General features: G+C 49.5%; 1 protein-coding gene across 11 annotated transcripts in view; it reads left to right on the top strand.

Annotated features, from left to right (window-relative positions):
• Window positions 1-23160, top strand: part of FRMD4A (FERM domain containing 4A) — a 382372-nt gene that overhangs the window by 340732 nt on the left and 18480 nt on the right. For 8 of the 11 annotated variants that reach the window (XM_073801675.1, XM_073801678.1, XM_073801674.1 and 5 more), the window contains 3 exons: window positions 1319-2187; window positions 4496-4592; window positions 16491-19784. In XM_073801675.1, the coding sequence (XP_073657776.1) occupies window positions 1319-2187; window positions 4496-4592; window positions 16491-16593 (1069 nt within the window). In that variant the 3' untranslated portion in view covers window positions 16594-19784. Of the gene's footprint in view, window positions 1-1318; window positions 2188-4495; window positions 4593-6878; window positions 19785-23160 lie in introns of those variants that run through there. The other 3 variants (XM_073801680.1, XM_033852468.2, XM_073801673.1) reach the window with 2 other exon arrangements.

The following is a 23160-nucleotide window of genomic DNA, read 5'->3' as shown; positions in this document are numbered from 1 at the left end:
TGCAGCTCAAAGGACAGATGGTGTGATCTTCTCTAAGTGGTGAACCATTTATGTAGGGTACGACTGAGCTCTCCAGGCCAGAGTCTCTTGTCCATTCATTCTCTCATTCACTCATTCACGCAACAGATATTTATCAAGTGCCTATATGTACCAGGTACTATTCTTGGGCATAGAGCCGTGGACAAAACAGACCACGCTGTGCCCTCATCAGACTGACGTTTTAGTAGGAAGAGAGTCACAGTAAAGAAATAAGTCAGTGATGATAAGTACTGAGAAGGAGAATGAACAGGGCAAGTGAGTGAAGGGAGAGACCATTTAAAGGAGAGCATCGGCGAAGGCTTATCTAATAGGGTGATGTCTGAGCAGAGACCTGGATGGAGGGGGGTAGCAAGCTCTAAGGATATTCAGGGAACAGCAGGGTCAAGGCCCCAGACACAGGCCTGCACTCAGCATGTTCCAGGAGGCCGGTGTGGCCAGAACAAAGTGATGGAGCAGGGTGGGACCAGAGAGGAAACTGAGGCCCGAGTCAAGGAGGGCCATACAGTGGGCACTTCGCAGTCTACCCTGAGTGACAGCCCTGGGAATCGCCTCTTCCTGTACTTGGTCAACCCAGCCACGGTGAATTTCTGTGGAGTCCTTGTACTCTGCCCCCCGCCATATTGATGGACATTTATCGTGTGGCTGCAATGAGCAGAATGGATTGTAAACAAAGGAGTGGAGAGGTAAGTATTTGCATCCGTCATTGTTAAGGGTTCCATGTGCCACCAACCTTCCGTTTTAGACAAGTGTTCATGGGGAAATGGAAATCTGTCCAGTACTCATAATAGTACTGGGTGGAACCATGATTGCTTCTGCCGGGCTGTTTCTTGACCTACAAAAATGGGCATTTCATCTGGCTTAACATAATACCAGAACGGGGATGATCTTGGTTCGCTGTGTCTATAGAACCTCTTTCCACCTTTAAAAGAAAAAAAAAAAAAAAAAAAAAAAAACCTGGCTATTGGCATACTTTTTTCAGAAGCCCTTACGTGGGCACTTTGTCCCCATCGCCCATTCGGAATCGAAAATCACGGCGGAGGCCCGGCTCTCCTCCGGGGATCAGCGTCCGCTCCCGGCTGGTCTTCACCTGGGAGGGGTGGGAAGCACCTGGATCCCCAGGGTCCCCGCCCTTAGACTCGCTCTCCTAGATGCGCGTTTGCGGGAGGCTCTGGGCCTTGCGGCCTCGCACTCTTTCCGAGTCCGACGATCGGAGCATCACAGAGCCGCCAGCCCCTCCCCCAGGCGCCCCCAGACCCAGCGCGCCGTGGTCTCCCCGCAGGTCGGTGGACCTCAGCCCCACGCGGCTGCACAGCCTCGCCCTGCACTTTCGGCACCGGAGCTCCAGCTTGGAGTCCCAGGGCAAGCTCCTGGGCTCGGAGAACGACACGGGGAGCCCCGACTTCTACACGCCACGGACTCGCAGCAGCAACGGCTCGGACCCCATGGACGACTGCTCGTCGTGCACCAGCCACTCGAGCTCGGAGCACTACTACCCGGCGCAGATGAATGCCAACTACTCCACGCTGGCCGAGGACTCGCCGTCCAAGGCGCGCGCGCGGCAGCGGCAGCGGCAACGGGCGGCGGGCGCGCTGGGCGCGGCAAACTCGGGCAGCATGCCCAACCTGGCGGCGCGCGGCGGCGGCCACGGCCACGGCGTCTACCTGCACAGCCAGAGCCAGCCCAGCTCGCAGTACCGCATCAAGGAGTACCCGCTGTACGTGGAGGGCGGCGCCACGCCCGTGGTGGTGCGCAGCCTGGAGAGCGACCAGGAGGGCCACTACAGCGTCAAGGCGCAGTTCAAGACCTCCAACTCGTACACGGCCGGCGGCCTGTTCCGGGAGAGCTGGCGCGGCGGCGACGAGGGCGACGCGGGCCGCCTGACGCCGTCGCGCTCGCAGATCCTGCGGACTCCGTCGCTGGGCCGCGACGGCGGCGCCCACGACAAGGGCGCGGGCCGCGCCGCCGTCTCGGACGAGCTGCGCCAGTGGTACCAGCGCTCGAGCGCCTCGCACAAGGAGCACAGCCGCCTGTCGCACGCCAGCTCCGCCTCCTCGGACGGCGGCTCCCAGTACAGCGCCTCCTCCCAGAGCACCTTCGTGGCGCACAGCAGGGTCACCAGGATGCCCCAGATGTGCAAGGCCACGTCAGGTGAGGAGGGGCGGACGGCTCGGCGCGCACCTGGTCGGTATGGAGGTGAACTGGTGGGGATTGAAGGTTTTCTTAGAGCAGGCAGGAAGAAGAGATGGTTAATTCTAGAAACCTAGCTGTCAGGTGTGTGAGACCTTCCTTCCCCTCCTTCCTCATCCCTCCCACTCGAGCCTAGGTTTTGCCGCGTGAGGCAGACCTGGGAAGGGGTGGGGCAGCGCATCCTAAGCCCCGCCCCAGCCCAGCGGACTGCGCGCACCGCCGTCTCCCATATCAGCTTCCTGAGTAGGGGTGCAGACCATCCCCGCAGCCACTTGTCCTTGTAAGGACGGAGATCCAAGCAGTGGGTGAAGTCCGTGTCTTTCAGGGTTTATCCAGTCAAAGGTGCGCCTTTACCCTGGTGAAGGGGGCGACAGTAGTAGGTGAGAGGCAGCAGTGGGTTAGAGACCTGAGCGGTACCCTTGCAGGGGAGAGGAACACTTGAAGCCCGGAGATTTGGCCAGTGTCTCCCCCAGGTGGCACAGACCGGCTACAGAATGAAGTGGCGAGCTCTGCTTGTGACTTCCCCTGGTGACTTCCCGGAAAACTCGAGACTGCTCCTCGAGATCTCGTTTCACTGATGTTACGTTCTGACCAAAGTAATGTTTGTAAAGTGCTTCTGATGCCCCGTTGTTACATCTTAAAGTTTTCATCATCAGAGGAAGGGTTACCGCATATCCTTGTACTCAGGGCGTCGAGCAGTACCGAATCAAGTGAAACATGGAAGAAACCCGTTCTCTCCCTTAAGTTAATCCCCTTCCCACTCCGTCTCCAGGAAAGAATAACGATGATAAAAAAAAAAAGTGTCCAGCAGTCTCCACGTCCCTGCGGGGTTTTCGGCTCCAGCAGACGCTCACTCATTTATATATCTTAGCACCCACAAAGAAGGGAGATTGTGCGGTGATGAGACTTGATCGGAGCGCCTTTCTAGTTGGTAGATGGGATGCTGCCCGATCATGAATCGCCTGATAAAAGCCAATTAAAAAGAGACTGCATCACACTGACTGTAGGAAAGTAAGTGGGAGAGGATTCTGAGACATAATGAAAAATGATTTTTAAAGTATCAGGATAAAATGAGAGCAGCAAATGGAAGGAAGTCCAAGTCAGGATTTGACTTGCGACTGGAAAGAAGGTTAAGGGTGGGCAGAAATCCAGGGAAGGGAGAGTGATCTTATAGACAGAAAATTGGGGGGGGGGTTCCTCTTTGGGGGACTGAAGGAGATTCTTGGGGCCTGGGGAGAATAGGGCGAAAAGGAAGGACCGGCCGGCTGCCCGGGTGTGCCAGCTCACAGGGCTTCTGCCAACTTCTCCCCAGGCTCCCAGTGACTCGTTTATTATGTCATTGCCAAATGTCAAGTTGCAGAGACAGGAATAAACACGGTTCACGCAAGCGTGAGAGAACCGTGGACTGCAAGGTCCGAGAACCTTCTCCAGATCCCTGTCATCTGTAAAATCAGCCCAGTGAATTATGCCATCAGCTTCCTAGGAGGATTTTGAGAATAATGAATGTATTATGTGTATCATTTAAAGACCATGGTCCCCTGTAACCCTATTAGGAGAAGCTGAGGTTGGACAGGTCAGGAGTATTTATGTTCTGTTGCAACTGTAGCACTTGTCTAGTAGATCTGCTTTACCTTAAAAGATTCGGTCAATCTTTTGGAACGTATTTTAGACTAAGCATCCTAATGAAAAAGATTGCATTCCCAAGGAAGCAGAGGGACGCATTTAAGTAGGATTTACTTCCTACTGAGTTTTCCCAACTAAACAAATCCTGCCCACATCAGTAAGCTCCACGTGGTCGGGTTTGGATGAGCTTTGAAAAGCCCTGCACCATTTGAAGGGTCCTGACATGGTAAATTACAAGCCTAAAACGGCAGAGACCACAAGCTCAGACAACCTTTCTGGAGGTTCTGTTCGTAATAAAGAACAGTTTTAACATTGGGGCCGTATCTGGAAACGCCCTGTGCAGAGAAACAGGTCCTCCCTGCGCTAGGCCAGCCCAGGCCCCCCTCCGAGGACAGTGGGGACTGTCGCCATCCCTGTGGCCACTTCCCAGCGGCAAAGCAGGGACCTAGGACCCCAAGCGAGCTTGACTCAGAATGGAGCTGCACAGCTGGGGGGAGAAAACATCATTGGCCAAACGTGGGGAGAGGAGAGGGGTGGACGTTTTCCCATGGGACCCTGCCACGGGGCCACAGGCAGCATCTCTGGAAAGAAGCTCCTTTACTGTCCCGTGTCTGACCTGTGTCTCTTCTGCGCCACCTACACGCAGCTGCCTTACCTCAAAGCCAGAGAAGCTCAACGCCGTCCAGTGAAGTTGGAGCGACGCCCCCCGGCAGCCCTCACCACATCCTAACCTGGCGGACCGGGTGAGTTCCCCCTTCAGACCTCCAACCCTCCCTTCCTGGTTAGCAGTGATCCTCCGCGTTCTTCGTCAGTTAGAGCATAGCAGGTGTAAGATCCTAGTGACAGAGGGTTTATCGGCAGGAGAGTGAGGTACTGGAAAACCGGGAACGGCGTACAGCGCTGGGAACTTCTTCCTCTCCCGAGAAGCCCCAGGCACTGCTGTTACCTTCCACCCCCTCCTTTCCGGCGCCATCCCTTTATTCGGGTGAATTCTCTCTACTCTCCTTCAAAGTTGGTGATGGTCCTCAAAATGTGGAGGGAGCCCAGTGTGTTTCTTTGGCCAGAATTCCAGACAGCACTGGACTTGGGTTGCGATCACCCCAGGCCAGCCAAGGAGAGATTCAGGAACCCACCCACACCCACCCCCGGCCTGAGCCCCAGCCTGCTGCTCTGCATGCTTGGCAGTGTGTCCACTGTCTTGGTGTCAGGATGCTTCTTAAGGAAAAAAAAAAGCAGAAGGCTCAGATTCTGTCTCAGTCCCGGCCAAGCCCTTGTTCAGAACAATCGGGTACCTTGAGACCCTGAAGAGGTGGCCCACAGTAAATGATGAAACCAAAACTCGGCTCCTCTTTCAGCTTTAAATGTAGGCAGAGAACACCACATAGCACAGTAAACCTCATGGACACTTAGGATGTTTTCATGTACAGAAGAGTCCGGTAGATACACGCGACCTGCCTCCTGCTCCCCTCACCATCCCCGCCTCTTCCGTTGCTCCTAAGACGTGGACTCTTAAGTGGATGTTCCATTCTATCATTATCCATTGGCTAAAGGAATAAGAGGTCCCTTTATCCAGCTTTATTCAGCTTCTCGTTTGCTGGGGCATCCGTGGGGATGTCTGGGAAACTCTGACAGCTGTGAGTTACACCAGAGGGAAACTACAGGACCCGAACCGGCCCCTCCTTTCAGGCTCTGTTCTCGGCAGACACGTTTTGTTGCTGCAGATTTATCTCTAGCGATTTTAAACCAGGCTTTAATTCAGCCTTAGTATTTGACAGAAGGGGAGCTCGCATTTATTGAGTGATTGCTGTGTACTCAAAGGCTGGAAGCTTCTGCTAACATAGCTGAGCTCATATAATCCTCACTGCAATCCTGCAAGGGAAGTGCCCAGATTTTTTTAGTTTTATAGATGAGGCTCAGAGAAAATCAGTGTCTTCCCAATGTCGCACAGCTGGACGGTGCTGGACTTTCAGCCCTGCACTCCGTGGGCCCACCCCGAAGCCTCGTCTTTTTCCACCCAGCCAGTGGTTCTTAAAACGTGGTACCCCAGACCAGCAACATAAACATCTCCTGGGGTCCTGTTAGAAATGCACCTGTCGGACCCATCCGTGACCCACTGAATCAGAAACTCGGGGTGGCGCCCGGCGGTCTGTGTGTTAGCGCCCTCCAGGGGATGCTGAGGCACTTAGGTTTGACCATCCATCACCGACCCACCGCACGCTGCCCCTTACGCTCTCGAATTAACAGACCCTGCGGTCCCAACTGCCGGTGTTCTGTGTCCACTCCCACTGCCTGGCTGTTGGGCAGCAGGTACCCCTATCCTTATTACACACCCTTCTAACACTGCCTTACGTACCGTCCACACCCCAGCTCTAGCTCGTGTGGTCAGGCAGCTGCTGCAGGGCTTAGGGCCCAAGAGTTTCAAGAAGACAGATTCATAGAAAGAATGACAGGTCTTCTGTGTCTATGGTACCTCCACTGGCTAACCCATGTCACTCCGGATAAGGACCTTCAGATTTCAGGCTGTCTTTCTGGCTCCTCCAAATTTTCTGGATCACACCCAGTCTCACCTGATCTCAATACATGACTGTTACTTGACGGACAGCAGGCTTTGGAACTTATGAGCACCTGCCTTTCCCCTGGAGTGGATCTGGGAACATGCCCATGTTTGATCACACACAGCTAGTGAGGATTCGAGACCAATTTGAAACAAAAAGGAATTCTGGTCCTTAAACTCTTTTATCAGATTGAGTTGAATTATCATTAACGAACAATACCTGTTCTCTGTGATGTGATAATAAGAAATGGGTCAAAAGTGCCAAAGCCTGGCTGCCTTCCTAACAAAACTAAAGAGGCCTGTGACGCCCGCGAGGCGGCTGAAGGCTGTGCACGGCCTGTGTTACGTGTCACTAGCGCTTGGGTGCGTAGTCAGCTGGGCCTTCCAGTGCATTAATAAGCTACTCATCGTGTCTGTGTCAGCTCCTCTCTTTAACCTGACCTCTCTTCTCTTCCTTCTGCTTTCCTTGGTTCAGAGAAGCAACAGAAAACTCGCCCATTATGGATGGGTCTGAGTCTCCAACTCACCAAAGTACTGATGAATAGAGGTATCGTAAGGGCATGTTTCATTCTTACAGCCTTCCCCCTTCACTGTTCATGAGTCTGTGATCTCAGATGTGCTGCATCTGTGTTGCCTTTGGCCGTATGTATCATAATTTCCAGAAGGAAACATCCGAGTGGTGTGGAAGCCGTTATTTTCATGTCTTATTTCTAGATACATGTGGAAGTCGATGTTTATATGTTTTTTACATCAGGTGTGTGTGTGTTAGATATCCCCACTGCTACTTCCCAGAACAGACCACAGAGTATGTTTTAGACTTCCCCAGGCTCTTCGTACATGCAGATACTGGTAGAAGCTTTTACGGGTACTTTTAGTACTCAACGTTGGTTGAAAAGAACAGCAGCATGCGGTTTATATCTCAAGGCGCCAAGGGCAGACTGAGCTCATCCAGAACCACCTGGTCACCCACCATGTCATCCCAGTGTTCTTGAGTGACGGCTGTGCACTCTACCAAGTGCCGTAGGGCCCTGCTTTCCAAACTGTGATCCACCGACGAGCGGCACCCTCATCATCACCCAGGAGCCTGTTAGGAGGTAGACTCCTGGACATACTGAATTCGAATCTGCATTTTAACAGGATCCCTGGGTGAATCAAATGCACGCTGGAATTTGCAAAGCCCTGCTACAGCGGGCATAGAAACACGAACACCTGGTCTGGTTCCTGTCCTCAGGGGGAGACAAGGTATTGAAATTAAGAGCATTTCAAGGGTTAACTAAAAAAGATACCATTCAGAAGTGGCTAAAAAAAAAAAGTGGTAAGTTTATTCAATCAAAAAATGATTCTTGCAGCACTTACGTATTAAATACCCTGAGACTTTAAACAAAATGCTAAAAGGTTTCCAAGGGGAGAGGGATCCCTTCCAAGGCCCGGGGTGCGAGGAGGGGGTCTCGAAGGGTGGAGGCCAGTTCAAGGGCGAAAGCAGCACAGATGCAGAAACAAGCAGGGGTGTCTGGGGAACAGCGGAGTGTCATTTTGCTGTAGAGAAAGAGCGAGACTTCGGCCTGAAAAGTAGGGTAGGACAAGATCCTGACCCAAAGTGGGGAGACATGGAACAATTTTTACTGCAAGTGCCCTGAGCTGGCAGATGGGGGATTCGGAAAACAGGGGCTGAGCCTTTGAGAGGAAGATGGTGTTAAAAGAATTCAACTGAGTATATCTGAAAGAGCTTACTGGCTTTATTTCAGTGATTCATGAATCAGGCAGCCTCCGGTCCGGCAGATAGAAAGGAGCTGTACACAACGAAAGACATGCAGGCAGAAAGGAGCGGGAACGAGGAAGTTACACCAGGTGAAAAAGCGGGTTGGTTGTAGCCCAGTCGCTCTCCGTTAGGGGACGGCAGGGGTCTGTCGGGCAGACGTGCTGATCCGGCGAGTCCCGATTTGACTGGTTAAAGACTCCTTTCTGGGGGAGCTGAAACTATAAAGTTAAGTCTCGGTTTGGTGATATGGAACCTAGCCTAAGTGACTTCATTTTGAGTCTGCTGTCTTGTTTTTAACAATTACCCCCTTTCATCAGACTCTGAGCCTAATTAAGAGAAGTGATCCAAGTTTAAGGCATTAGCGCTACTCCCAGCTATGGCTGTGGAGTTCTTACCAGGTTTTTTTTTGCTGAATCGGTGTGGTCTTCACAGGTCACGGCACTGGGTTCATGGTCTTTCAGTCGGTCATTCTCTTTGTTCCTTTTCTGATGTTCTGTTCTGAGGGAGATCATTTGCTTGGTAGCTAGCGGCTGCAAAGTTGCATTTAAAGCTTTTGCGAGAATACAGCACACTACGGCGACTGCTGTAGTATTATAAGCAGAATAATCCCCAAAGAAAGATCCCGTGGGCTGGTTTGTTGGCCTAAGAGAGTGACTGGTTTGTTCAGTAGTCTCACCTTCCCCAGCAGTGTTGATCCAGGTGCAGCAGGCGGTGCTGGTCACAGCACAGGCATCTCCTTGTTCAGCTGAAGGATAATCAACCAGAGGCTTCTCTTATTTTCAAGAACAACTCTGGCCAGAGAGTCTAGGGATTTTCATTGGGCAGCTGTTGCTTTACCAGCAGATTCTGGAATCTTCAAGAGGTAAGGAGAGATTCCTGGTCGTGGCCTCATTTGTATCAGCTCCTGGCCGGCGGAGTAGGGCTGCACCAAAGGAAGCAGATTTTGAACCACTGAATGCTTCCCGGTAATTCCCGTTTCCATCTGTGGCTCGGGCCCCAAAAGGTGACAGCCGTGGAGGCCAGTACACCTGAAGGGTCTGTAGACAGCACAGGTGGTTTTATTCTCTTTCCCTTGCCTCGCGTCCCTTTCTTTGTACAGAGCCTGGATGCAGGGTTCCCCGGGGTGTTAACCAGAGACAAGGAAGTAGATCCCCAGGGTTAGGGAGTGGGACACAACAGAAAGGTGGGCTGGCTGTTTGGTCCAGAGAAACGGAGGCATTGGAAATCAGGGAGCAGTCTGTGATGGACAGAACAGTGTAATCACTGGCATCGTGATAATTCAGAGTCTTTGAGGTTAGATTTAGCCCGCTTTGCAATGGCCTTAGATATGTGAACAGTGGCATTATCTTTCCAGGCCAGAGCAAAGCAAAAAAGATGGACAGCAAGAATCATAAAAACCTTCACAGCGTGAGAATTAGGAAAAGGACGGTCAGAGAGGGAAGGCAGAATGGAAAGGCAGACACGCTCTTGGTCTGACATGTTGGGAGGAAGCAGTCTGTCTGTCTGTCTGTCTCGATGGTGGCTGGTCGGTTTGATTGGTTTGAGGGCTGCAGCTTTTTTGCACGGGACCGGAAGTCAGGTGGAGCCTTCATCAGGTGTGAAATAAATACGTACCCAAGGTTTGGCCCCTTGTGCTGTGGCAGCCACGTGGTGGTCAGAGTTCTTGGGAGGTTCCTTGCCATGAATCTCACTTTTGAGAGTCTGGTTAACTTCCCCTATCATGATTTCCACAGTAAAGAGAACAGTGGCGGAAATCAAGTTAAGTTACACAGGCCTGGCCCGTTGTCTTGGGATAGCTGTCTGTCTATGTCCGAGGTTGTCTGCTTCTGGTGCCGGGAGATCTTAAGTGTGAGATCACCTGTGGCTTTGCTGGTTCATTCTGGTCCTGTTACTCCTTTCAGGTGGGCCGGATGCCTTCAAATTTAGCTGTGCAGGAACTGGCGAGCAGTACCAGAAAAGATCCTTTCCAAGGAGGGAAGCAGGAGTCCTTTAGTTGGGGTCTTTTCCAGTGGCTGTATTCTCCAGGAAGTAGGTCATGAGGGGTGTCACTGTCAGGCTGTAATACGCTTTTTAACCTGTAGGAGGAATAGAGAATAGATGACTAGCCATTTTTTTAATAGGTCCTGTTGGGCAATTTGAGGGTCACAGTATGGAGACTGAAGCAGATGCATGGGTCTGCCAGGTACTGTTTCCTCGGGAGTGAGCTTAGGTTTTTCAAAAGGCAAGGACCTTAGATGCAAAAGGACCAGTGACAGCACCTTGGTCAAAGTCTCAGGAAATTTTCCTAATTGGGTTTTAATGATGTCATTAGTCTTTTCTCCGAGTCCTGAATGCAGCCTGTATAGCCTAAGAAGGACTCTCCAGGGTTCTCGGATTACCTGGCCAGTAAAATGAGTTCCTCAGTCACTATGCAGAAATGATGGGGGTGCCCCATATAGGGATGACGTTTTGAAGTAATTTCTTTGCTACAAAAGAGGCAGTTGCTTATCAACAGGAAAAAACTTCTACCCAGTGAGAAATTTGTTCCTGTGTTCTTAACAATTCTGTTTAGATTAGTCATGAAAATTTCTCGAGGCATTAAACAGCTAGCCAACATCTTAAGTTCTCTTCCTTGGTGACAAATTTTGTAACGGAGACTAACGTGAACTTATTTGACTAATAAACCCAGGTAGAATAAAAGTTGTACATATGCACTATATTTAACATACCTACTTTAATTAAACCAACAAACTTAAGTTAGCTTTTGTTTACTAAAGATTTTTCCTAGATCATGCGAACTTGAAAAACATTTGGGTTAAGTTGCTGTATTTCAGAGTTTTAGAATACTTAATTTGATAATCGCTTATTTTGCTTTAAGCCAATTAAATATGCTCTTTTGCAAATTAATTTTGGCAATACCAGAGGTAGAAAAACATTACAAACATACAATGTACATAGATAAACATACAGACAGATGCAGAGATCGTAAAGCTTTTGTTTTAAAATTTTACCTATGAGACAGGTACAATAACGCAAAACTTACTAGTTTATAGAAGAACACTTTTATCCAAATCCTGTTTCTGGAAGTTGGAGTAAGGTAGGGTTACCTGCTCAGATGGCTAACGCTTTTCATTACTATTTGTGGAGAAGACACTTAAGGTTTTTCATTCACCTAAGCTCCAAATAGCCTTCCCCATCTTTTTTTCCTTCTGGTGAGAATTACCTGCCTGAAGTAATTACCTGCCTGAAGTTTGTGTTTCTAAGAGCTGGCCTAGGTAAGAATTCTCGGAGGAGACCAGGTGGAACATTCACAACTCAAAGGCACAGGAGAAAAAATGGAACTTCGTCCAGGAAGGACTTTTCTTTCTTAAATCCAGGTATTTTACAATGTCTGCAAGCCTGTTGAGATGAAGAAGGGATGTCTGGGGATTGACAGAAAGGACAGGTGAGCTTTGAACTGCCTCTAGAGCTGCATCTCTGTGCTTGTAAAGACTAGGTCTGTAAGACAAGGACAGTCGGGGAATTGGGTTGCAACGTGAATGACATCGTAGCCCATCCAACTACATTATCTTCTATTTGCTTCTTTAGATCAGAGAGAAGATCTTCAACTAAGATGGAATTCAAGAGATTCCTACACTCTAGATTTAGAGCTTTGTCTTTGGAATGTTCTTCTTTCCCTCTGGGTACATAGCTTCATTTTGACTTAGGGGACAAAGCCTTTAAAAAGTTCCTAACGGGCTCTGTATATCAGCGTCCAGCAGTTTGGCCAACTTCTGACCATAGAGCTACTTAAACAATCCTTTTAAATATCTTGTCAGGGGGACAAACAGTAAATATTCCTGGCCCTATTGAAAGACCCCATGAATGCAAGAGGCATTCCCAATGAGGGTGCAAAGGACACCACTCTCCCAAGCTCCAGAGCCACTCCCAAAGATGACCAAAAGAAGGAAAGACTTAGTTCCCCTGAGGGCTGGGCACTAATCCACCAATGTAAGGTGCAACTTACATTCCTGTTATATCTGCCCAACCTGACGGTCGCCGAGCCAAGTTCTCAGGACACAAAATGAGACAAACAAGAAGGCAACAGCTGTCCCTGGGAGAGAAAAGATCAACCAATGGGTCTGGATTTGGAAAGGAAGGGACATGAACGTTTTACCTTTCTCTCAACTGGGCACTGCAAACAGAGATTCAGGAGAGCTGACTCTGGTCAGAATTCTCACCCCTTCCAGCTTCTGCCAGATTTACCAGGATCCCATCTGCAGGCTCTGGAACAACTGGGGTTTAGAGAGTATAGCTCCACTAATCTACCAGAATTTGGCAAGGTTTTCCATTAATTTTAGTTTCCCCTTGGCTGTTGAAGGGAATAACTGGTAGCAGTTACAGGAGAATCCATGGAGTCCCATCAACCCTGGGAGAGCCCAAATGGGGGTCCTTCTTTGAGGGCAGACAGGGGGTGTTCGTAAGGCCACCAACTTGATGACCTTGTTTACAGTCACGCAGTCTCTTCAAAGTGGGGAGACAGTGCAGACGGAGGAGAGTATAATGAGGCAAGGTGGAGAGAGGGGAGAGTAGGAGTTAACATCAGTCTTACAGTCTTATTTTGGGCATCTCTTGTATCTTTGTTTTATTATCCTTTTGCAATGAATCTTTCAGTGAAGCTATTTGGGAAGTTTGAAGCCTTCTGGAGGCTTCCTCACGCCAATTAAAATAGGTATCCCATTCCACTTGTTTGATTTGGGAGCCTTTGCTTTCAGGTGCACTTCTAAAGTGAACAATCTTGGCTAACTGGAACATTCCTCATGGTGACCATTGCCATTTTAGTTTGTCTTCAGTAAGATTGGTCCTTGTGTATGCAGACAGACCAAAAAAATTTTTAACACAGAAGTGCTGTGGGTGGTTCCTAAGGCCGGGGTGGGGGGCACCCTTAAAGCATTTAGATGAGTGGGATCCCATTTGCGGAGTTTTTCCTAGAATGAAGAAAATATTCTCTATAGCCTAAGGCGTGAGCTTAGGGCTGGGACTTGGGTTTTGTTTGACAGTTTACCTTTCACAGGATACTTCTCTGTCCTGGTGGACAGCCTTTGCCCATGACCGGGGTCTCATTACATGGACTTTTCCTGCAGGTGGCCAGTGACCTGTTGTGACCCTTGCTTGGCTGTGACCACCCTATCCTTACCCGGGAGCCTTGGGCTTTGGAGACAGTTGTCTCTCGTTAGGTGTTTGACCCATGCCCTCCAATTTTTGTTTTAGTTTTGCTCTCAGGAAAACTACACGTTTGAATGTGAACCAAGTGCATTCTAATTCAGAAACCAAAAGGGTACTCACCAGAAGGACAATGTGTCCTTGCCCAAGTCCTGAATCAAGTCGGACAGACCAACCACAAGGAGGGAGCCTGAAATCAGAAGTCGCCTTCGGATCCCATGGCTGCCACCCCTGTCCAAAAAACAAGTTCAAGTTTAAAGATCTTGTTGGCTTCATTCATCAAGTTGCAACCCAGTTCCTTATGGAATTAGAAACTGTCCTTGTCTTACAAACCTAGTCCTTACAAGAACAGAAATGCAGCTCTAGAAGCAATTCAAAGCCTACCTATCCTTTTTCTTATCAATCCCCAAACATCCCTTCTTCACCTCAGAAGGCTTGCAGACATTGTAAAAGACTGGATTTAGGAAAGTAAAGTCCTTCTTGGAGGAACTCCCATTCTTTTGTGAATATTCCACCTGGTCTCCTCCAGGAACTCTTACCTAGGCCAGCTCTTAGAAACGCAAACTTCAGGGAGATAATTCTTACCAGAAGGAAAAAAGAAAAGCAAGGCTCTTTGGAACTTAGGTGAATGAAAAACCTTAAGTGTCTTCTCCACACTGAGCATGTAACCTTCATTGAGTCCAGCTTCCAGAAACAGGATTTGGATTCTACTGTTCTTTTACAAACTAGCGGGTTTTGCATGGTCGCACCAGCCTTGTGGCTGCGGGCAGCACGGAGCTTGCGTGCTCTCTCCATCTCTGCCTCTACTTCCTGTTCCTGGCGGTCACATCCTCGGGAGGAAGTGGACAGCCCTGTAGTGTGAAAGCTGCTTGGCCTTGCTCGGGCATTTGCCCATCTCTGACCAGTGACGGGTTAGAGGACTCTAACTGGCCCCCCCCCCCGGGCCACTTGGCCACCCTCAGTGAGGGTAGGGCAGACACCCTGGTGGAAACCACCACCAGGACGACGCAGAGTTAGGGAGGGACTGTCCCCCAATGAACAGCGTATGTCCACCATGGGATCCAACCACCTTTTGCCACGAAAAGACTCTCAATCCCTCAGGCACGATGGCACAGGTCAGTTTTATCAGGGTGGAGAGAGAGTTTGCAGGGTGGGTAGGACGGAATCAGCTACTTACCACTGGAAGACAGTGACAGACGGGCAGGGCCAGTTCCGGAATTAGGGCCTCGATGTTACTTTGCTTCTGAAGCCACCTTTAAGTGTATTAATCCCAGTATATATTTCAGGGGTTCCAGGCACAGGACTCTCTTTAAAGGCCATGGTATGCTCACAGAGGCCTTGGGTTTTCCAGCGTTGATGGGTTTTTTAAAAGCCAGATGAGAAACCTTCACGAAATCCAGAATGCCTTCATCCACTTGTTCCTAGAGAAATCAGCGAATCAAACAGAAAAATGGCGATGATGGCTTATTCTCAGTCATAAACTGGTTCACGAGGTTGTCCTGAAGACGCTCTTGAAACCTGCTTTCCTTTGAGTCTCTTCCTGCCACCCGTCCCCAGCCATAACCGTAGCACAGGGCATGGGGAGATCAGCGGCAGGGGAGGGAATCATCTTCTGACATTTATGGAAAGTCCTGATGCTGTTTCCAGATAGGTATTTCTACCCCCAAAACGGCGTGTGCTCTGGGGAGGCCAAACTTGAAAACCCAGCTTGAACAAACCCACACCTACTAACTCAGAGGCACAGACCCGTGTCCCTCACAGGAATGCTATTCCAAAAACCGAAGGCTGTGGTTAAAGGCCTACAGGTTTCATCCCTTTAGGAATCAGCACCAATGAACACTCAGAGGTTACTAGGAGCAGAAGCTCAAAACAAAGGAAGAGCACAGGTGGTAATCCAGGCCTCTCTGCAGCTGTTCCTGCACAGGGCCCCGAGGTCAGCCATGCCCATGTCAGGGGCTGCGTGCGGCCCGCAGGGCAGGGAGAGGAAGGTAGGACCCCATCTCCTCAGGCCGCATGGCTGATTAACCAGCGTCTGGGCACCTCCTGGGCAAATTCCAGCCCATTCCTAGATTCAGTGAGATAAAGTGTGATCTTTAGCCCTCAAAGAGCTAGTTCAGGATCAGTGGGGAGGGGCCGTTTTCCCTAATAATGATGCCTAGTAACGATCATGGGCATCAGCATATCCATGTGATTGCTTCTTGATACGCAAAGACCACAGCTGGCCCTTGAACAACACAGATTGGAGCTGCACAGGTCCACTTATACTCAGGTTTTTCCCAACAAATACAGTCGGCTGGCCCTCCGATCCACTGATGAGGAACCCACCGATACGAAGGGCCAACTGTACTGCACCAGTTTGTATCAGGGACTTGCTCATCCTCGGACTTTGGTATCCAGGGGGGGGCTCTTGGACCCAATTCCCTGCAGATACCAAGGGACGACTGTGCCCAACCTGCGTCGTGACGCACAGCTGCAAGTCTGTTTTTTACAAAGTCTTTTCTATACACTTTTCTATATACTTTCAATACTTTTTTTGATAATCACACAACAATACATGTTATTTCAAATAAACAGCACTAAGACTCCATTCAAAATATCACCTCAGTTTCCCTACAGGGAAACCTGCCATTTCGCATGTGCTTCCAGGACAGAATAAAAATCTGGTGGACGCTGGTTACACCTGGGATCTCAGGGAGGACAAAGCAAGCAAGTGTTCTGAGAAAAAAAAGAATCCTGAGGCCTCCAGCCGGAGGGGTTCTGGGCCTTGGCCGCATGGGAGAGTCATGTGGGGGGATCTGAAAGCTCCGGACACTCAAGCACAGCCCAGACCAATTAAACCTGCATCTCCACGGTGGGTGTTTTGGGAGTTCCCGGGTGAGTCCCACATGCAGCCGAGCCCGAGGACCACTGCCTTAAGTGTTAGCTCCGTTTCCCTCCACACACGTACAAGGCTTAGGTCCCCTGGGTGTGAATGTTCTCCAGTCTGCGCGAGCCTGCTGTGCGCTCAGCACTGCCGCAGGCCTGGTTCCTTATGAACGGGGAAGACGAGTGATCATTATCGGCCCCTATGGACACGTACTTCTGAACGCAGACTGCCAAGTGACGTTCCCCCCTAACTGTCTCCTCTCGCCCTTGGACTCCCTGCAGGAGCTACAATGATAGCTGTTTCCTGGATCCCTCCCTCTATCCAGAACTAGCTGATGTCCAGTGGTACGGGCAAGAAAAAGCCAAGCCCGGGACCCTCGTGTGAGCCAGCCGGCCTCAATCTGGCCGCCTCGACGCCATTCTGAGATCACCTCACTGCCTCTCATTTGCCTTACCCAGACGCAGTGTCACCTGCACCAGCTTCGGCCCTCAGCACTTTTCTTCTCCTGTCTCCGCGTCCCCCTCACCCTCCAAAAACCTGACTGGGGAGACATTCTGGAAGGTTCCGGTCCCACTGTGTGTCCCCTGGCTCCCTTGCCCAGAGAGCCAGGCACCAATCCTCAATGGCACCTTGGTGGCTCCCCCCTGCCGTGACAGCCCCCTGGCCAGGAACCATCAGGGAAGCTGGCTGGCCTGGACTCCTGTGGACTAGTGGCATTGGTGGAAACCAGGAGAGGGGACTTAAGTACAGGGTGATCCAGAAAGACTGTGAAAGCTGGGGCCCACCTGGAGGCCCACCAAGCACTCGGTGAAGACCATGCCCCGTGGGAGTATTCAGCGGACAGCTGAAATACTTCCTGGGAGGAGTGACTGTTGCGGGAGCAGGAAGAACAGAAACAGAAGCTGGACACGTCAGAGATGCATCCACGGATCACAGTCAGTTATGCTGCCAAAGATTTTAAAAAATTAAAAACTAAAAACACACAAAAAATTAAGAGGGGCCAAGAGGAAGACGTTCTTTCTGCAATGAAATCTCTTTTAAATCCTCAACTGCTACTGCATCCCACACGTGAAAGTCAACCATCTGTAACGTGTGCCCCTCACCCCTCTCCCTTAACATTCCACCTCCCTCTCCATCGAGAGCCTGAAAACTAACCCAATGTGATGGTCACGTCGGGGGACCCCTGGCTGGCATTGCTGACTTGGATCTCCATGAGTCTGGACCCCAAGGAGAACAGACCCACGGGGAGTAGCGGAGTGTCCGCTTAGCCCCAGCCTGCATGGGGGGTTCAGCCCAAGACACAAAGCTGCTTTCCTTTGGGGATTTGTAGGAAACGTAAGGTGATGGTTGCCAAAAGTGGTTCTCTCTCATTAAAACAACCAGTAGAAGTGTATCCTGTTTTTTTCTCACAAGGTGTTTCATTTGATCTTTCATGGGAAGCCAAGGGAAAAAGCACATTGCGATCCATTCAAGTGTTTAACTGTCGTAGCCCATTTTCTGTTTGTTAGCACTTGTGTGACAAAGAGTTCAGATCCAATGGCACCCGGTTACCAACGTGTCACTTCTTGCAAGAACCCAACTATGCCCTTAGGTAGGAAGACTGTACTCACATGTCTACTAGCTGGCAGGCAGAGCAGGGTTGAAAAAATGTATCAGCTCCCAGGGGGCCCATATGCCTACGACATCAGCTACCTTGATGTGTCCCGATGGTCTGCAGGGACCAAAAAAGGAAGAGAGAAGAAAGGTGTGTGGGAGCTGCACGTTTACATGTGTTTTGAGCTATGCTTAACACACAACTGGAAAGCCATCAATCTTCAAAGGCCTCAAAAATACTTTTATAATACTAACAAGTGCACACTCGTAGTTGGGTTATTTCAAATGGCACAAACACGGTCTCCACAGAGGTGGGATGCTGTGCTTATTGGCGCAAGTGGCGGGGCGGGGGGGAAATTTCTTTTCTCACTTGTAATGACTTCCTACTGGAAAGGCAGTGGACAGCCAGAGACAGGAGCTGGGGTGGGGTAGATTTGTGGGCAAGCAGAGTTGAAGTTAGCTTTAGCGTAACAAGAAAAAGCTTTGTTTTTTATGTATATGTAATCCAAGAATAAACAATAGACTCTACCAGACCCAGAGGGTAAGAATGGACACTTACCATTGGTTAAAATGAAATATCAGTAAATACCCACGGTGCTCCCCCTGCTGCAGCTTGAAGAGCACTGTGGGATTCCTCTGGGGGCTCACAGCAGGCTGGGGCCAGGCTGGACGGTTCAGGGCCGGGGTTCCCTGGCTCTGTGCACGGCTGGGTTGGTGATATCAGCTTGCGGAAGGGATTAATATTCACAGATCGCTCTAGGGGTAAACCCTGCAGGGTAAATAAAATTGGTTATGATGATATTAAACGATTCTGGGGATTGACACGGGGAGGGGTGTTGCTCTTATTTTGATGGTCAGAGCTACAAACAGCAGGTTTTTCTTTCCCCATTCGGAAACATTCTGTATTGGGCCAGATTCTTTCTCCCAAAAGAAGATGCATGAATAATCAAACTGAACTCTGTCCCAGAGGAAAAGTCAAAAGGGAAATAGATGAGGTGACAAGGTTACATACTGCGGATGATACAACAGGGATAGTAGTTTGAAATCAAGTCGGAAGTCAGTCGGATAAATTTTTAGCCCAGTTGGGTTACAAAGACTGAGAGACGAAAATTCTTTCTAAACACTTGGGTGTGGGATTCGGGGGGCAGAAAGGAAAGGAGGCAGGATAGCGGGGCAGAATTACAGTTCAGGCAAACAGTATGATGGTCTGGTAGTAAAGACGGAGATTGAGTAAAACAGGTTTTACTGTTGAGCTGCGTTCAGTTCCTACAGGATGTACATAAAAATGCTGGTCCTTTGAGACTGACGTGGTTAATGATCAGTGTGGTGGGAAATGATATAGTTACTGTACACAAGCACTGGCAAGCTCCTTATATACCCCTATTTCTTTAAAGCAAATTAAGATGAAATATGAAACCCCTGGTCTGATATAAAGCCCCTATAGGAGTCTGGATACGTATAAGAAACTGCCTGTTTAGCCAGAAGGCTGGTGAAAACACCTACGTCAGACTTTGTTGTGAGACAGGTGGGTTTTTTTAATTTGATCATATGCAGGTGAGTGTTGAAACCGTTCAAATTCCAAGTTGTTTTCATTCGGTATTAGTTTAGTTCTACATATAGCAAACCCCATCCAGGTGCTATCAGATGACCAGTTACTGCTTAATTAACTAGGTGTAAAGTTTTACATATACATTAATGTCAATAGTTTATTACAAGTCGTGTAAAATGGACTCTAGTTTAATAATGGGGAAGAAAGGATTAGGTTGCTCCTGAAACTGATTTGTAGAGCATGTAAAATGACTTTACTGGATTCTGTTCAACTGTAATCAATGACAAAGATGTATGTTGTAGACAAAGTTGCAGAATTAAAAAGAAATCTGCTTTTAATTTATTCTTTTTGTATTAAGAATTTGTATAGTACCTTTACATTTTGCAAAACAGTGTTGTCAACACTTATTAAAGCATTTTCAAAATGAAAAGATCTCAGTTGCCTCTTGGACATTCTGTTTGTTTCTAAGTGATAAACACGCATGCTCCAGGGATCTCTCATTCAGTTGCCTGTGCCCCATCAGGCTCCTTTTTTAAAGTCAGTCTATATAGACGATATTCTCAGTGGCTTACTCCATCATGTAGACAAGCTTGGTTTGTTTAGTAGAGGCTAATTCCCTCTTATTCTAGTTTCCTTTTTTAATTATACAAATATATTGTTACGTATTCCTCCTACTACAAAAAGGATTTGAGATGAGAGGTCAGCCCTTGTTAGGATGCTATTTTAGTATCTGTATCACTGCTCGTGACAAATAGTTACCTGTGTGCAGTATGTGCTAGGCTGGGTACTGTTCCCACAGGACAGTGCCACGTGGAAGAAACACCGAGGGCATCTGGGCTCTGGAGGTCGTTGTCCTTAGTCTCTGTCCCCTGTGGTCCCTGGTTCTGTGTAGGACAAAAAGGGCCAACTGTGGAGACAGGCAGGAAGCTCAGGCTCTTTACTACCACTGCTGTTCGTACCACAGCTCAAACTCTTGTCACCCACCCTCTAAATCCTATCACCAAAGCAACAGCCCGCTGGGCCTGCAGGTACAAAAAGCCCACACTGATGGGCAAATCGGGGACTGGCTTACTTCAGCGGAGCTTTTGCTGCAACTACATCCCTGGCCCCCTAACCCACACTGCATCTCTTCACTAGCATGAAACTAGAAATCTGGCAGCCAAGAGCATCCCGGGATGGAAAGCCTTGCTGAAGCATTTGCCACCAGTGTGGGTTAACCCCTGCCAAAAATGGAAACAAGCCATTGAGAACCTGAAGCACATCTGGAAGCAGGCCCATCAGGACAGCATCTTATACTTCCTAAGCCTGTCCTTGGCAAAGCAGCGAGGGCCTCTGTACCGAGGTGATCAACACTGATTGCAAACAAATAGGATCTTCTGTTAAGCCTTTTCCATGTAAATATGTCGCCGCTCAGGAAAGAAATCTATATCCTTTTAAGCTCTATCACGTGAAAGCAGCTGGCCCACAGGACGCTGGGACATTCCCGTTTCTTTCCCACTCCCTCCTACCTTTCACCACCCATACACACACACACACACACACGCACGCACGCACGCACGCACCCACACGCACACACACACACACGAGCACTCCCCTTACGTTGTGTCAACAAGGCAATTCCAAACAGTCATTATTTTGGTTATTAAGGAACACAGTAAATACCTGATTGCCGTAGAAAGCACTAGAAACAGCCAGGCCTCTCCTTACTTACTCCCAGAATACCAGTTCAAAAAGGCTCAGACACAAAATTCTCTCTAAAAAGAGGAATATCAGAGAGCCCCTGATGTGGGCTAGCAAGGAGGCAGGGGCCCACTGTTGAAGCCAGTCATTCACTCCATATTGTGTGATGGGTCCAGGTCTTCAAAACCTTACATTCTCGTGGACTAAACAAACAGGCACACGACCACGACATAAGGGGAAATGAGGTCACCAGCATTAAACAGATAGAAGGAAGAGAGTAAAATGAGCCCCATGGATAAGAGGTCAGCAAGTGTGTAAATGGGATCCCTCACTCATCTCTCATTCAAGGAGCTGCCTGGTCAGAGATGGCAGAGAAAAGGTGAAAGGACGTGCAGTGGTATAACCTCTCTGCCTTGCACAAAATCACACCCCCAGCACAGTCACTATCTGTTCAGGTAACAGCTGAAGGACCTGGGCTGCAATTCAGGAGTATAAACAGTGGGCAGGTTAGCCGATAGGGCCCGTGTGCGTGCAATTGCACCAAGATTTTTTTTTTAAATCAGAAAACCCCATTTTTCTGTCCATACATTTTTATCCCCACAGAAGAGTAGGTTCCTTTTGTTTTTCACTCATTCATCCATTTTCTATCAAACCCCCTCCAATCATGCTTCCATTCCTCCCACTCTACCAAAACCTCTCTTGTCAAGGTCAAGGATGCCTCCCCACAAGGCCAAATCCGATGGTTAATCCTCTGTTCGCGTGCTATGTGACTTACCAGTAGCAATGGGCACAGCTGGTCCCTGTCACGTCCTTCATGGAAACACTCTTGCCACTGGAATCCAGGACAGCGTGTCCTCCAGGTTTTCCTCCTTATCACAGTCAGGGCTCCTCCTGCCAGTCTCCTTGAGGGTTTTCTTCATCTGCCCGAGGTCTGGGTGCCAGAGTGCCCCAGAGCTCAGTTCAAGGCCTCCTCTTTACCATCCACAGTCACTTCCTGTAGCTCTCATCTTGTCCATGGTTCTAAGTGTCTTATGCTGAGGACACCTGTGTTTCTCCCAGTACCCTGACCTCAGCTCTAAAACTGGTACAATCCTCCAGCCCACTCAACAGCTCCACATGGATGTCTAATGTGCTAACACATCCAGACTGAATCTCTGACGTTCCCTCCAAACCTGCTCCATTAATGACCTTCCTCAGCTGAGTCAGAGGCAACTCCAATCTTCCAGGGCTCAGGCCAAAACCCTCGGAATCAACCATGATGACTTTCTTTCTCATCTCATGGTCAACCACATGGATGTGAAATCCCTGCCCTTAGAAGATATATATCCTCCTGGGAGTAGAAGGAGGCGGGGGAAAATGAAAGCAAATTAACATGGCACATTAGAAGACGTGTCATGAGGACAGTATTGGGTAAGCAAGGTCGGTCAGCGGAAGATCTAGCCCATGACAGGAGGAGCAACCCCTTCTCCTCCAAGTAAGGTAAGAACAGGTGGTGAGTGTGGGAAACAGACCTGAAGCTTTGCCTCCATACTCAACCCGGTGTGAGAAAAGACAGGTGAGGCCATCCTCCAGGTGAGACAGGAAAGGAGGGCAGGGTCGGGCTGGAGCAGAGTCGCAGGTGAGAACAGCCCCGAGAGGAGAGGAGGTGGAGAACGCCCTCCAGGCATCACTTGGGGCCCAGGTGACACCCGATGCTTGGCATGTGAACTCCCTCCAGTGGCACCTGCTAGTGGGCGCGGGAGGGGACAGATGGAACGTGCCAGGCCCAGGCTGTGTAGTGCAGTGTGGCCGGAGGGCAACAGGGCAGGAGAGTAGACGGTCCTGGTGATTAAGTGAAGTGGTGACAATGGGATCTAGATGGACTACACAGCAAAGCAAAGCCAAGAAGGTGACGATGCAGTAGCAGAGAGCAGAAGACTGAGTGGACAGAAGGTCTTGAAGAGACTGAGGAAGAGCAGAGTGGGAATGAAGGAGACAGGACTGCACGACCGGACAGGAGGTGAGATACCCGTTTCTCCATCGTCTTAGTTCTCCACGCTTGGGGTGAATCCCAGGATCTAGGAGCAAAGGTCACACGTGCCAGTGGGAAGCCAATCTGAGCTGGGGGTGCCGGGAGAGGACCCGGCCTC

Source organism: Tursiops truncatus, chromosome 2 (genome assembly GCF_011762595.2).
Source record: "Tursiops truncatus isolate mTurTru1 chromosome 2, mTurTru1.mat.Y, whole genome shotgun sequence".
In the NCBI taxonomy this organism is placed as follows: Eukaryota; Metazoa; Chordata; class Mammalia; order Artiodactyla; family Delphinidae; genus Tursiops; species Tursiops truncatus.
Note: the sequence above shows the minus strand (reverse complement) of the source record. Positions and strands in the feature narration are given on the sequence as shown.